The following is a 13,214-nucleotide window of genomic DNA, read 5'->3' as shown; positions in this document are numbered from 1 at the left end:
AAAAACATTTTTTTTTTGTTGTTAAATTTCACCCCCCCGGTCCGTGGGACAAATTTTCAAGCGTTGACCGGTCCACAGCTACAAAAAGGTTGGGGACCACTGCTCTAAATGACGGGAGCGCTCTGCTGTTTTTGAGGACCTATTGAAAAAGTAATAGTCGAAGATCCTCTGTATATGACAGGAGCACTCTCTAGTCGAATATCCTCTTTGCAATAGGAGTGGTTTGCTGTTTATTAAGGAGCTATTGCAAAAACTAGTCAAATATCATTTGACAGAAGCGCTCTCTAGTCAAAGATCATCTATATGATAGGAGCGCTATGCTGTTTTTGAGGACCTATTGAAAAAATAATAGGCAAAGGTCATCTATGACAGGAGCACTCTTAAGTCAAAGATTGTCAATAGGATGGGAGCTCTTTGCTGTTTTTAAGGAGCTGTTACAAAATTTACAGTCAAATATCTTTTATATGGCAGGAGCACTCTCTTGTCAAAGCTTGCCTATTTGACCAGATAACTCTCTGGTGAAAGATCCATAGTTTATATGAGAGGAGCGCTGTGCTGTTTTTAAGGACCTACAGCAAAAATTATTGTAAAAATCCTCTATATAAGAGCAACACTCTGCTGTTTTTTAAGGACCTACTACAAAAATGATAGTTAAAGATAATCAATATGACAGGAGCGCTGCACTGTTTTTAAGTACATACTGCAAAAATGATGTTCAAAGATCCTCTATATGACGGCAGCATTCTGCTGTTTTTTAAGGACCTATTGCAAAAACTCTAGTCAAAGATCCTCTATATAACGGGAAAGCTCTGCCGTCTTTTTAAGGATATTTTGCAAAAATAAAGATACTCTACATTACTGACGCGCTCTGCTGTTTTTAATGACCTACTACAACGTTGATAGTCAAAGATAATCCATATGACAGGAGCGCTCTGATGTTTTTAAGTACCTACTGCAAAAATTATGATCAAAGATCCTCCATAATAACGGCAGCATTCTGCTGTTTTTTAAGGACCTATTGCAAAAACTCTAGTCAAAGATCCTCTTTATAACAGGAAAGTTCTGCCATTTTTTAAAGAACATTTTGCAAAAATAAAGATACTCTACATTACTGAAGCGCTCTGCTGTTTTTAATGACCTACTACAACATTGACAGTCAAAGATAATCGATATGCCGGGAGTGCTCTGATGTTTTCAAGTACCTACTGCAATATGATTGTTAAAGATCCTCTATGACAGAAGGGATTTGCTGTTTTTAATAATCTACTGCTTTAACTGTAATCAAATATATTCAATGTGACATGAGAGCTCTGCTGTTTTTAGTCATAAATTGCATTGTATTGTATTGTATTCTATTCTATTGCATTGTATTGTATTCTACTCTATAGGACTGCATTGCATTATATTGTATTTTATTGGTCATATTGTATTGATTATATTGTATTCTTTTGAATTGTAATATATTGTATTGTACTTTATTCTAATCTATTGCAATTAATCACAAATTATTTAGCCCTCAATCAAAAGTACCTCAAAGGGCTTCACAAGCCCAGACGACATTCCCTGATCTGGACCCACATCCGGGCGAAGAAAATTGCATTGTAATGGATTGTATTATATTGTACAGTACTTTATTCTATTTGCGGCATCACTACTTCTTGGCACAACAAAGCTGTAAAGTCCTGCTTAGCGATCAACTTGGGCTATTGTTCATAAAAGTAATATTATTGGTATATGACATCACACTTTATAGAGTGCATCTTAAAACAAACTACATCATTATTTCACACACACGTCATAGTTTAGATTTCAATTGGCAGCTTTTTACAGTACAACCTGTCATTATGGCGCCCTCTGTAGGAACCTTATAGTATGCCGTGGTTATACTATCATGCCAATACTTTGGAGGGACACTAGATGCACAACTTAATAAAATTGCTTATGATCTGAATAAATGTATATTCAATGTATTTGTGGAAATTATTGATTGCTTTGTTGAACAGTTTTTCTCTATAGCAATTTATATCCATTTGTAAATGCAAAGCTATACGTAAAAAACAAACAAACTCTCCAGCACATAACAAATCACACATTTTTTAACTTGACTTCATTTAGTATTTTTTTTCCTCACCAGCTATTTTTGATAAATCCTATGCAACTATAAATATGGGTTTACATGCTGTGTTATTTTTATTCATACTTATTTTTATTACTATTGTTAATTGTATGAACGAATACATTCTATTACACTATTATTTTTCTGCAACTATTTTTTATTTTGCTATTATGTTATCTTAAGGCGCATAGTGCAGGAACAGGGGTTAGTGCACGTGCCTCACAATGCAAAAGTCCTGGGTTCGATCCCCAGGCTCGGGGTCTTTCTGTGTGGAGTTTGCATGTTCTCCCCGTGACTGCGTGGGTTCCCTCCGGGTACTCCGACTTCCTCCCACTTCCAAAGACATGCACCTGGGGATAGGTTAATTAGCAACACTAAATTGGCCCGAGTGTGTGAATGTGAGTGTGAATGTTGTCTATCTGCACACTAAAAAAATGTTGGGTTAAAAACTAACCCAATTTTAACCCAACTGCTGGTTCAGAAAAGGACGAACCCCTTATTTGAGTTATTTTAACTTAACATTTTAGGTTAACTTTTTCAACCCAACTTTTGCGTTGAATTATTTAACCAAAAAGTCGAGGTATGATAACTCAATGTTGGGTTATTCCCAACCAAACTATTGGGTTGAATTATTTAACCCAAACGTTGAGTTATGTTAACTCAATGTTGGTTGATTCATAACCCAACTATTGGGTTTAATTTATTTAACACAAAAGCTGAGTTATGCTCACTACAAAGTTGGGTTCTTCCCAACCCAACAATTGGGTTGCGCAATTTAGCGTGCCATGATCCAATAGTTGGTTAAAAATGATACATTTTACTGCTGATTTGTGCTACTCCTTCCCAACTACTGATCAAAATTATTTTAATTCCATTAAAATATACTCAAAAGCAAGATATGAGTGACATTTTTTTTTTTTTTTACAATAATTGCCGTGTATGGTCATAGTAGTCCTATATAGCATGCTCAAATATTTCATGTACATAAGATGTGTGATTGTAAATTATGTCAATGAGATTAATCCATAATAAAATTCCCTTCAAGAAAAAAGTTAACTTTTTAATAATAAAAAACCTTTTACCCAAAAATGCGTTACTCATTGAAAAACAACCCAACAGTATTTCATCATTTTGAAAACCCAGAAATTGAGTTAAAATAATACCCTTGTAACCCAAAAAATGGGTTATAACCCAGAATTTTTTAATGTGTGTGTTGGCCCTGCGAAGAGAAGGCGACTTATCCATGGTGTACCCCACCTTCCGCCCGAATGCAGCTGGGAGAGGCTCCAGTCACCCCCGCAACCCTGAGAGGGCCCAGCGGTAGAAAATAGATGGATGTTATCTTAAATATATTTTATACATACATATATACATACACTATATTACCAAAAGTATTTGGCCACCCATCCAAATCAAGCACTTAGGCATGGAGACTGTTTCTACAAACATTTGTGAAAGAATGTGCCGCTCTCAGGAGCTCATTGATTTCAAGCGTGGAACTATCATAGGATAGTGCAACCTGTGCAACAAATCCGGTCGTGAAATTTCCTCGCTCCTAAATATTCCAAAGTCAACTGTCGGCTTTATTACAAGAAAATGAAAGAGTTTGGGAACAACAGCAACTCAGCCACGAAGTGGTAGACCACGTAAACTGACAGTGAGGGGTCAGCGGATGCTGAAGCGCATAATGCAAAGACTTTCTGCACAGTCAGTTGCTACAGAGCTCCAAAATTCATGTAGCCCACATACAGTACGCAGAGAGCTTCATGGAATGGGTTTCCATGGCCGAGCAGCTGCATCTAAGCCATACATCACCAAGTCCAATGCAAAGCGTCGGATGCAGTGGTGTAAAGCACGTCCCCACTGGCCTCTAGAGAAGTGGAGATGCATTCTCCGGAGTGATGAATCACGCTTATCTATCTGGCAATCTGATGGACGAGTCTGGGTTTGGAGGTTGCCAGGAGAACTGTACATTTCGGACTGCATTGTGCCGAGTGTGAAATTTGGTGAGGAGGAATTATGGTGTGGGGTTGTTTTTAAGGAGTTGGGCTTGGTCCCTTAGTTCCAGTGAAAGGAACTTTGAATGCTCCAGGATACCAAAACATTTTGGACAATTCCATGCTCCCAACCTTGTGGGAACAGTTTGGAGCGGGCCCTTTCCTCTTCCAAAATGACTGTGCACCAGTGCACAAAGCAAGGTCCATAAAGACATGGATGACAGAGTCTGGTGTGGATGAACTTGACTGGCCTGCACAGAGTCCTGACCTGAACCCGATAGAACACCTTTGGGATGACTTAGAACGGACGCTGAGAGCTAGGCCTTCTCGACCAACATCAGTGTGTGACTTCACCAATGCACTTTTGGAAGAATGGTATAAAATTCCTATAAACACACTCTGCAACCTTGTGGACAGCCCTCCCAGAAGAGTTGAAGCTGTGATAGCTGCAAAAGGTGGACCAACATCATTTTGAACCCTATGGGTTAGGAATGGGATGTCAAGGCAAGTGGCCAAATACTTTTGGCAATATAGTGTATGTATATAAAATAACATAATAGCTAAATATTATATCCAATATTAATATATATATATGTATATATACATGTATACAATATATAACATATTTGCGTTATTTATCTTATATGTATACCAGTTATTTTGTATAATTTCATAGCTATAATGAAGACATCTGTGCCTGCATGCAGTATGGGAAATTTGAAATCAGCACGATAGCATCACTTCACAGCGCATGCAGGCTTTCGTCTGTCTCGCTGGAGTGAAAGAAACATTGTCGCCCTATAGCGTGGGTCCCATTGTGCCGTGAATGGACCGCAACGCCACAGTGGGTATTGTCTTTCTTTTCAAGGGGAGTCAGGTTACCATGGTGACCACAGGATGCCCACCCAATGGGTCGCCAGAGAGAGAAAAGGCCACAGCCATTGAAGGAGGGAAAGAGAGCGAAAGCGGACAAAAAAGGAGTTTTTATCCCCAAGTTGATTTTCTTTTTTTTTTTCTGTTTGTTTTGCAATCAGGCCCGATGGTTTCCTGGGAGTTAGGGAAGACCTCTGGAGGTGAGGACATGCAGGTCTTGTCTATTCTAATACAACTGATCTTTATAGTGCATTGATACAGTATGAACACAAAATGCCTATTTGCCAGTAGAATATACAGTGCATCACAACAGCATGTATTTATGCTTACTCAGCATGTTGTACTATTGGCCTGGCAGTGAGATCCTGAGACAGCTGCAAAAAAGGAGGTCATGCGTGTTGCGCTGCGACCACGCAGGTAAGATTAGTGGTTGCATTTGTCAGATCCGAAACATAGAACTAAAATCGCTGAAAGCTAGAAATGAGTGCATGTCATTCCTCTATGTGTTGTGCCCTCTAGTGGCTGCCTTCTGTTATGTCTGGGCCTGTCTGCTTTCACATTGCTGCTGCAGAACCTCTGGGTACCTCAAGAAATGTCCACATACGAACCTGCTGGGAGGTCACCTGCGGAGGATCAGGGTACAAAAATCTCACATGTGGATAAGACTTTTTATGACGAAATAAGTCACATTTATCATTCTCAGGTCAGCAGAGTTTGGGCTTACGCAGGCTGACCCTTCGCTTGGAGGCTCTTAGTAATCACGTGGAGAGGTTGAGCCAACAGCAAAACATGAAAAAGACCCCAGAGGATCTTCATCTGCTTCTACAGAGGTGCTAGCACAACCCTTAGAAAAACTAATGTGTCATTTATGCATAAAACTGAACAAACACATGTTCAATTGGTTTGCCAGCTTTAGGCAGGATCAGCAAGCCTTGGCCCGCTTGGTCAAAAAGGAGCTGGAGAAAGTGAGCCGTAGGCTGGACCAGTTTAACCATTATAACCTGCCTCACATATCTACCACACGTGAGAATCATGGGACAAATGCAGGTATTTGATTGCACCTCAATGATAAATTCCCCTGACATCACTCTTATGAAAACGAATGGTTGAAAGTGGCTCGTGGCACAGATCTCGTGGTCCAGAATAAGGAAAATATGATGTTTCCTTTTAAATAATTGTAATATTAGAGCACAATGAAAGAACTAATCAGAACTGTACATAAATGCTTATTTTGAAAATGTAATTTTGTTTATAGATTATATGCAATCTGTTGTTGAAGTTCCCACATTTTTGAGTGTACATAAGTGAAGGTTGTTGCTGAGCCCGACCTGGACATAATATGGACTAGACCTGGTTTTAAAAACCCTTTAAACAATCTAATTTCATTGACAACCAGGTCTAGTGAAAATAAGGTCTTTTCTAAAAAAAATTATAAAATAAAATAAGATAAATAAATTAAAAACATTTTCTTGAATAAAAAAAGTACAACAATATAAAAACAGTTACATAGAAACTAGTAATTAATGAAAATGAGTAAAACTAACTGTTAAAGGTTAGTACTATTAGTGGACCAGCAGACGCACAATCATGTGTGCTTACGGACTGTATCCCTTGCAGACTGTATTGATATATATTGATACATAATGTAGGAACCAGAATATTAATAACAGAAAGAAACAACCCTTTTGTGTGAATGAGTGTGAATGAGTGTAAATGGGGAGGGAGGTTTTTGGGGTTGGTGCACTAATTGTAAGTGTATCTTGTGTTTTTTATGTTGATTTATTAAAAAAAGACAAAAAAAAAACAAAACAAAAAAACAACTAAACTTTTAATTCAAACCATCAGCAGACAAGAAAGGTGTGATGATAACCATAGAACAGGGGTGTCAAACGTAAAACAGGTTTTATCCGGCCCGCATGATGAGTTTGCCAAGTATAAAAAATAGCTGCTTTTTTTTAAACGAAATAATCTGCTGTTCTAAATGTGTCCACTGGATGCCACAATACCAATTCTGTTAGGCAAGCAAACGGTTTATAGCGGGGCCAAGCAAAAGGTACACAGTAAAGGGGGACTGTGGCTCCTCCTCCTCGACCCACATGAAACTTAAAATCTGCCGTTTTACATTTTCTGCTTCGAACACATCGTCATTTGTTCTCTGTCAAACACGAGAAAAGTGAACTTAACCCTTTTGAATAGTTTTTACCTCCATTTCTTACGGTTTGTTGTGTTAGCACTGGATTGATATGTGGACATGACAAAGGAGGTATTTGATACCTCGAAGAGTTTACATGTTGCGATTTTGTTCAATCCCAGAAAGACTGTGACTTAAAGTTTAATCCTGGCTTTGTAGATACACTGAGACGGAGTCTAAGCTCATTGTGTTTTTAAACTGCACCAATTTGCTCAGAATTTTTAAAAAATTTGAAAAGTTTTGTCCAGAGGATTATTTTTGATCGGTACGTTTTCAGAATGTGCTTGTTCTATTTTTGGCCAAAGTAAAACAAAGAAAACGCCCTGAAGTTGCCTTTATTTTTAAGTTATCATGCCATGATTTTACCATTCCACCCACTTGGGAGTAGATTTTCCTCCATGCAGCCCCTGAGCTAAAATGAGTTTGACACCCCTGCCATAGAACAACAAATGGCACCGGAAAATAGTCTGGCTCAGTACGATATGAGAAATACAAATAGCTTAATATAATCCAGCAATGCCTATAAAATGCCACTAGGTGACAGTATTTCATCTTGTGCACTCGGGGGGAAGATTTTACCAAATTTTAGTTGTATTATCCTGTTGTTCATTCTTTTTTCACACTCATACGACAGGAATGTTAAAAATTAGCTTATAAAAGTAATACAAGTAATTTAATGCTCAGAGTAAATACTGTCATGACCCGAATGTAAGGCAGTTTTCCCTAGAAACAAGTCAACTGCAGAGAGTGCCAGGTGTTTAAGTTAAAGTTAAAGTACCAATGATTGTCACACACACACTAGGTGTGGTGAAATTTGTCCTCTGCATTTGACCCATCCCCTTGTTCACCCCCTGGGAGGTGAGGGGAGCAGTGGGCAGCAGTTTATTTGTACAAGTTCATTTTGATAACAAGGCCTACTTATAGAGACCATCATTCCTACATTTTTACTTGCTTTTGAGTTAGAGGAATATAGATCGTAACGCATGAAAAAACAACAGTCAGACAGAAAAATAACATACCAGGAAAAAAAAAAAAAAAAAAATTAAATAAAAAAAATCCAATTTTGGTAGAAATTACGTGTGAATGTTGAGAAGCCAAAGCCGAACTGAAATGCTAACAGTTAGCACTCTATCCAGATGGTAGGGCTGTGAATCTTTGGGTGTCCCACGATTCGATTCAATATCGATTCTTGGGGTCACGATTCGATTCAAAATCTATTTTTTTTCAATTCAACACGATTCTCGATTCAAAAACGATTTTTTTCCCGATTCAAAATGATTCTCTATTCATTCAATACATAGGATTTCAGCAGGTTCTACCCCAGTTTGCTGACATGCAAACAGAGTAGTAGATTTTTGTAAAAAAGCTTTTATAATTGTAAAGGACAATGTTTTATCAACTGATTGCAATAATGTAAATTTGTTTTAACTATTGAATGAATCAAAAATATGACTTATTTTATCTTTGTGAAAATATTGGACACAGTGTGTTGTCAAGCTTATGAGATGCGATGCAAGTGTAAGCCACTGTGACACTATTGTTCTTTTTTTTTTTTTTTTAATAAATGTCTAGTGATAATGTCAATGAGGGATTTTTAATCACTGCTATGTTGAAATTGTTACTAACATTGATACTGTTGTTGATAATATGAATATAATGTTCTGTGTTGTGTTTGTGTCTCCCCTCAATTGCTCTGTTTATTGCTGTTCTGAGTGTTGCTGGGTCGGGTTTGGTTTTGGAATTGGATTGCATTGTTATGGTATTGCTGTGTATTGTTTAGTTGAATTGATTAATTAAAAAAAAAAAAAAAAAAAAAAATACATTAAAAAAAAATAAATAAAAAATTTAAAAAATAAATCGATTACAAAAAAAAAGAGAATCGATTCTGAATCGCACAACGTGAGAATTGCGATTCGAATTCGAATCGATTTTTCCCCACGCCCCTACCAGATAGCTTCAAGTATCAAAATAGATTACCCTTGAGTTTATAACTGCAAAATGAGCTAAAAAGATAGCATATAAATATGCTGATGTTAGCATGCTTTAAGTAACAACATATTTGACAGAGGCATTTACCTGCAGAATTTGCTAAAAGATTGCATGATAACATTAACATGCTAACAGTTAGCATGCAGGAAGTAGCAAGATATTTGACTCTGAGGTGTGTACTTGCAAAATGAGCTAAAAAAGAGAGCATTCTACCATGCTAATGTTACATATTAACAGTTAGCATGTGTTAAGTTAGCACACTAGCCAGATAGCTTCAAGTGACACACTATTTACTGGCGGGTGTATACCTGCAAAACGCGCAAAAAAAAGCTAGCTTAACTACTTGCTAACGTTAGCATGCTTGAAGTAAAAATATTAGCATGCCTGAAGTTACAAAATATTTGACTCTCTGAGCTGTGTACCTGCAAAATGAGCTAAAATAGATAGTGTGCTAACATGCTAACAGTTAACATGAGTGATTTAACACAATATTTGACTCTGCAAAATTTGTTAAAAACCCAACATGATAACAAAAATATGGTAATTGTTAACAAGCTTGAAATAACATATTATATATAAAAATACATGTATAAAAAGCTAGCACGCTAACTTAAGCGGTACCATTTTTAAGTAAGTTTAAGTTTGTGTGTACCGTGGTTAAAAAAACACAGTACATTTTATGGTAAAGTTATTGTGACTTGAGTTTTTTATTGAAAAATCTACAGACTTTTTTTTTTTTTTTTTACAGTGTTATAAAATATTTTCTTCCAAAAGAACAACGTTTAAAAAAGTCTGGTTGTCCTGTATGCCTTGTGATGAGGTGGCAACTTGTCCAGGGTGTACCCCGCCTACTGCCCGAATGCAGCTGAGATAGGCTGCAGCACCCCCCGCGACCCCGAAAGGGACAAGCGTTAGTAAATGGATGGATGGATGTCCTATATTTGGTGTTGAGATACTTATACATGCAAACCAACAGGGCGGCTCCAAACAAGTTCTGTCAAACAAACTTGTTTTCCTGTCCATCCATCCATCCATCCATTTTCTACTGCTTGTCCCTTTCGGGGCTGTCATTCACACAAAAGAGTGACCTGTCAGCACATGCAGGGTCATCTCATATTGGGGTCCATACAATAATTCACTTTACATTATGGCCTTAATTGGAAACCATATATCATAATGCAAGACTTAGAGGTTACATTATAAAAACTACTCCAGCTCACATCAGAGCTTGTGGGTTTTTCCACTTTCTAATCCACTAATTGGCCAATTTCAAGCTCCTCTGTGGTCGCCTGCAGTTTGTCACCATGGCCCAAAAAGCCCTCTAGTCCAGGTTAACCACAGGGTGGCCAAAATAACAAGCTGTGATCGTGGATGTTGTGAATGGAGGAAGGGGGGTTTAACTAGACCCACCTGAGAGGTGTCAGGTGAGAATCAGGTTAGACTTGCAAAGTAGGCGCTCCTGATTTGTACAATTCAGAAATTGTCCACACGCTTACAGGACACACGTGCACAGAAAACACGCATAAAATATGAGAGTTGTCCATTTTTTTACAATGTTGTTTTACACTGTAAAGGAGTGTTTACATTGGCAATTGTAAAGGGAACTGTAGGGTAGGACGCAGGTGTGTGTGTGTGTGTGTGTGTGTGTGTGTGGTAGTTCTGCTTGATTGACATTAGCAGAGGTGGTGGTGGTGGTGGGGGTAGCTTACGGCAAGTCAGCACAATGCTTCTACTCTAATGCCATGTTTATCATGTCAATTCCAATTCAATAGCCACTTTATTAGGCACAACCCGATATACTGTGGAGATGTATAAAATTGCCTTTACAATAATAAGAATGTTAAGTTTTGACAGTGTCCATCAAAAGTTGGCAGTCATATTTACAAATTGATTAAATACCCTGTTCATCTACTCTATGAAGTAAATGCGTATGATATTAATTCTCACTAAACACAGCGTGGTAATGTGCCTGCACTACAAGGTTCCAAGCATAAATAATAATATGGGCTCTAAAATAGCGAGATAACTTATGTGATTACTCACGAAAAAGTATTCACGTGTGTACGCAGATTAATCACGCAATTTATTTTGACCATATATGGTCATTTACCTTAACCCGGGTGTCAGCAACCCGCGGCTCTAGAGCCAGATGCGGCTCTTTAGCGGCGCCCTGGTGGCTCCATGGAGCTTTTTCAAAAATGTATGAAAATGGAAAAAAAAATGGGGTGAAAAATGTTTTTTGTTTTAATACGGTTTCTGTAGGAGGACAAACACGACACAAACCTTCCTAATTGTCAGAAAGCCCACTGTTTAATATGTTTGTGCTGCACTGATACGAGTATTTGGTGAGCGCCGTTTTGTCCTACTAATTTCAGCGGCCTTTGAACTCACTGTTGAGTGGACTGTGACTCGACAGTTTGTTTGCATGTATAACTTTCTCCGACGCTGCCACAGAAAGACGTGTTTTATGCCACTCCTTCTTTGTCTCATTTTGTCCACCAAAGGTTTTATACTGTGCGTGAATGAGCTTTGTTGTTATTATTGACTTGTTATGGAGTGGTAATCAGGAATATTTGGTCACTGCATGACTGCAAACTAATCCATGCTAACATGCTATTTAGGCTAGCTGTATGTACATATTGCATCATTATGCCTGGTTTGTATGTATATTTGAGCTCCTTTAATTTCCTTTACTTATGTCCTCTGTGTATTTAGTTTATGTTTGTTTCATGACACATTATATGAATGTAATATAGGCTACATTTCTGATAGTTGTTTGTGCGCCATGTTGTTCCAGATCACAGCAAACATTACCCAGCTTGCAAAGATTGTAATAAATCCATTAGAAGAAGACAGCCTGCCGTTTCCTTTAACTTGGACACACACATGTATACCTTTGGCCGTTCTAAGACAGTCATGTCCAGGAGTTATCTCACCCTCTGTGAAGTTTTACTAATGTTTTGCAAAGTTGTAAAAATGTGTAGAATAAATATTAAATTTCAACATTTCTGTCAACAAAGATTTGCGTCAGCCTGCGACACATAGTCATTTTGATAGTAGGCTAATATGGCTAATTAGCCACTTACATCATGTGTCGCCATCATTATAACACTTAAATAAGTCTTTTAATTGTTTGCAGCTCCAGACCGATTACTTTTTTTTATTAGTGGTCTAATATGACTCTTTCAACATTTTGGGTTGCCGACCCCTGCCTTAACCGCAAGACAAACTTCAGTTAGGAATGTCACCAAGTTTTGAGCAAATAAAAGAAGTACACTCTAGTAAAACATTTAAATTTTTTTCCTGGAGGACATTCTGACAATAAAATTGCATTTGTGTCAAAATATTGGGCTCTTTAAAAAATAAAAGAAAAAAAGATTTAAACTATGCAAGCGAATAATAACCTGTGATTAATCAAGATTAATCCAAATTCAAAAAGTGTGATCATCTGATTTAAAAACATTGTAATTTGACAGCACTAATTTTTTTTTTTCCTGGATGACATTTTGACAAAAAAAATTGCATTTGTGTCAAAATAACAGGGTCTTTTTTTAGTTGATTTAGATTAATCAGGCACGTAATAACCTGTGAATAATCAAGATTAATCTAAATTCAAAAGTGTGATTCATCTGATTTAAAAACATTATCTTTTGACAGCACTAATTTAAATGTTTTTTCCTGGATGACATTCTGACAAAAAAAATTGCATTTGTGTCAAAATAATGGGGTCTTTTTTTAGTTAATTTCGATTAATCAGTCACCTGTGATTAATCATGATTAATCCAAATAATTTTTTTTGATTATTCTTATTCACACAATTAATCATTTGACAGCACTAATATTAATAAATATGTTTTATGTTCCCGCCAGGACCCACAGAGAGGTGTGTGGTGCCAGTGGACACTGCATATCCAATGTGTGCAGAAAAAGTTGAGGTGAGAAAAAGGAGTTTCATCATGCATTGCACTGAACTGTAATTTGAATACAATAATTATGCAAAATATTTAAGTTTCAAACTTACTACTTTTCAAAAACAGATCTCCGAGTT

At 37.3% G+C, this 13,214-nt stretch overlaps 1 protein-coding gene across 1 annotated transcript in view; it reads left to right on the top strand.

The window, feature by feature from the left end:
* The first annotated feature begins 5,377 nt into the window (after positions 1–5,377).
* The window catches only part of LOC133655977 (alpha-1,6-mannosylglycoprotein 6-beta-N-acetylglucosaminyltransferase B-like), a 30,700-nt gene continuing 22,863 nt past the window's right edge, over positions 5,378–13,214 (top strand). The window contains exons 1-5 of the mRNA XM_062056667.1: positions 5,378–5,403; positions 5,506–5,624; positions 5,690–5,816; positions 5,897–6,033; positions 13,037–13,101. Coding sequence (XP_061912651.1) covers positions 5,378–5,403; positions 5,506–5,624; positions 5,690–5,816; positions 5,897–6,033; positions 13,037–13,101 — 474 coding nt within the window. The remainder of the gene's footprint in view (positions 5,404–5,505; positions 5,625–5,689; positions 5,817–5,896; positions 6,034–13,036; positions 13,102–13,214) is intronic.

This window comes from Entelurus aequoreus, linkage group LG08 (genome assembly GCF_033978785.1).
Source record: "Entelurus aequoreus isolate RoL-2023_Sb linkage group LG08, RoL_Eaeq_v1.1, whole genome shotgun sequence".
NCBI lineage: Eukaryota > Metazoa > Chordata > Actinopteri > Syngnathiformes > Syngnathidae > Entelurus > Entelurus aequoreus.
Note: the sequence above shows the minus strand (reverse complement) of the source record. Positions and strands in the feature narration are given on the sequence as shown.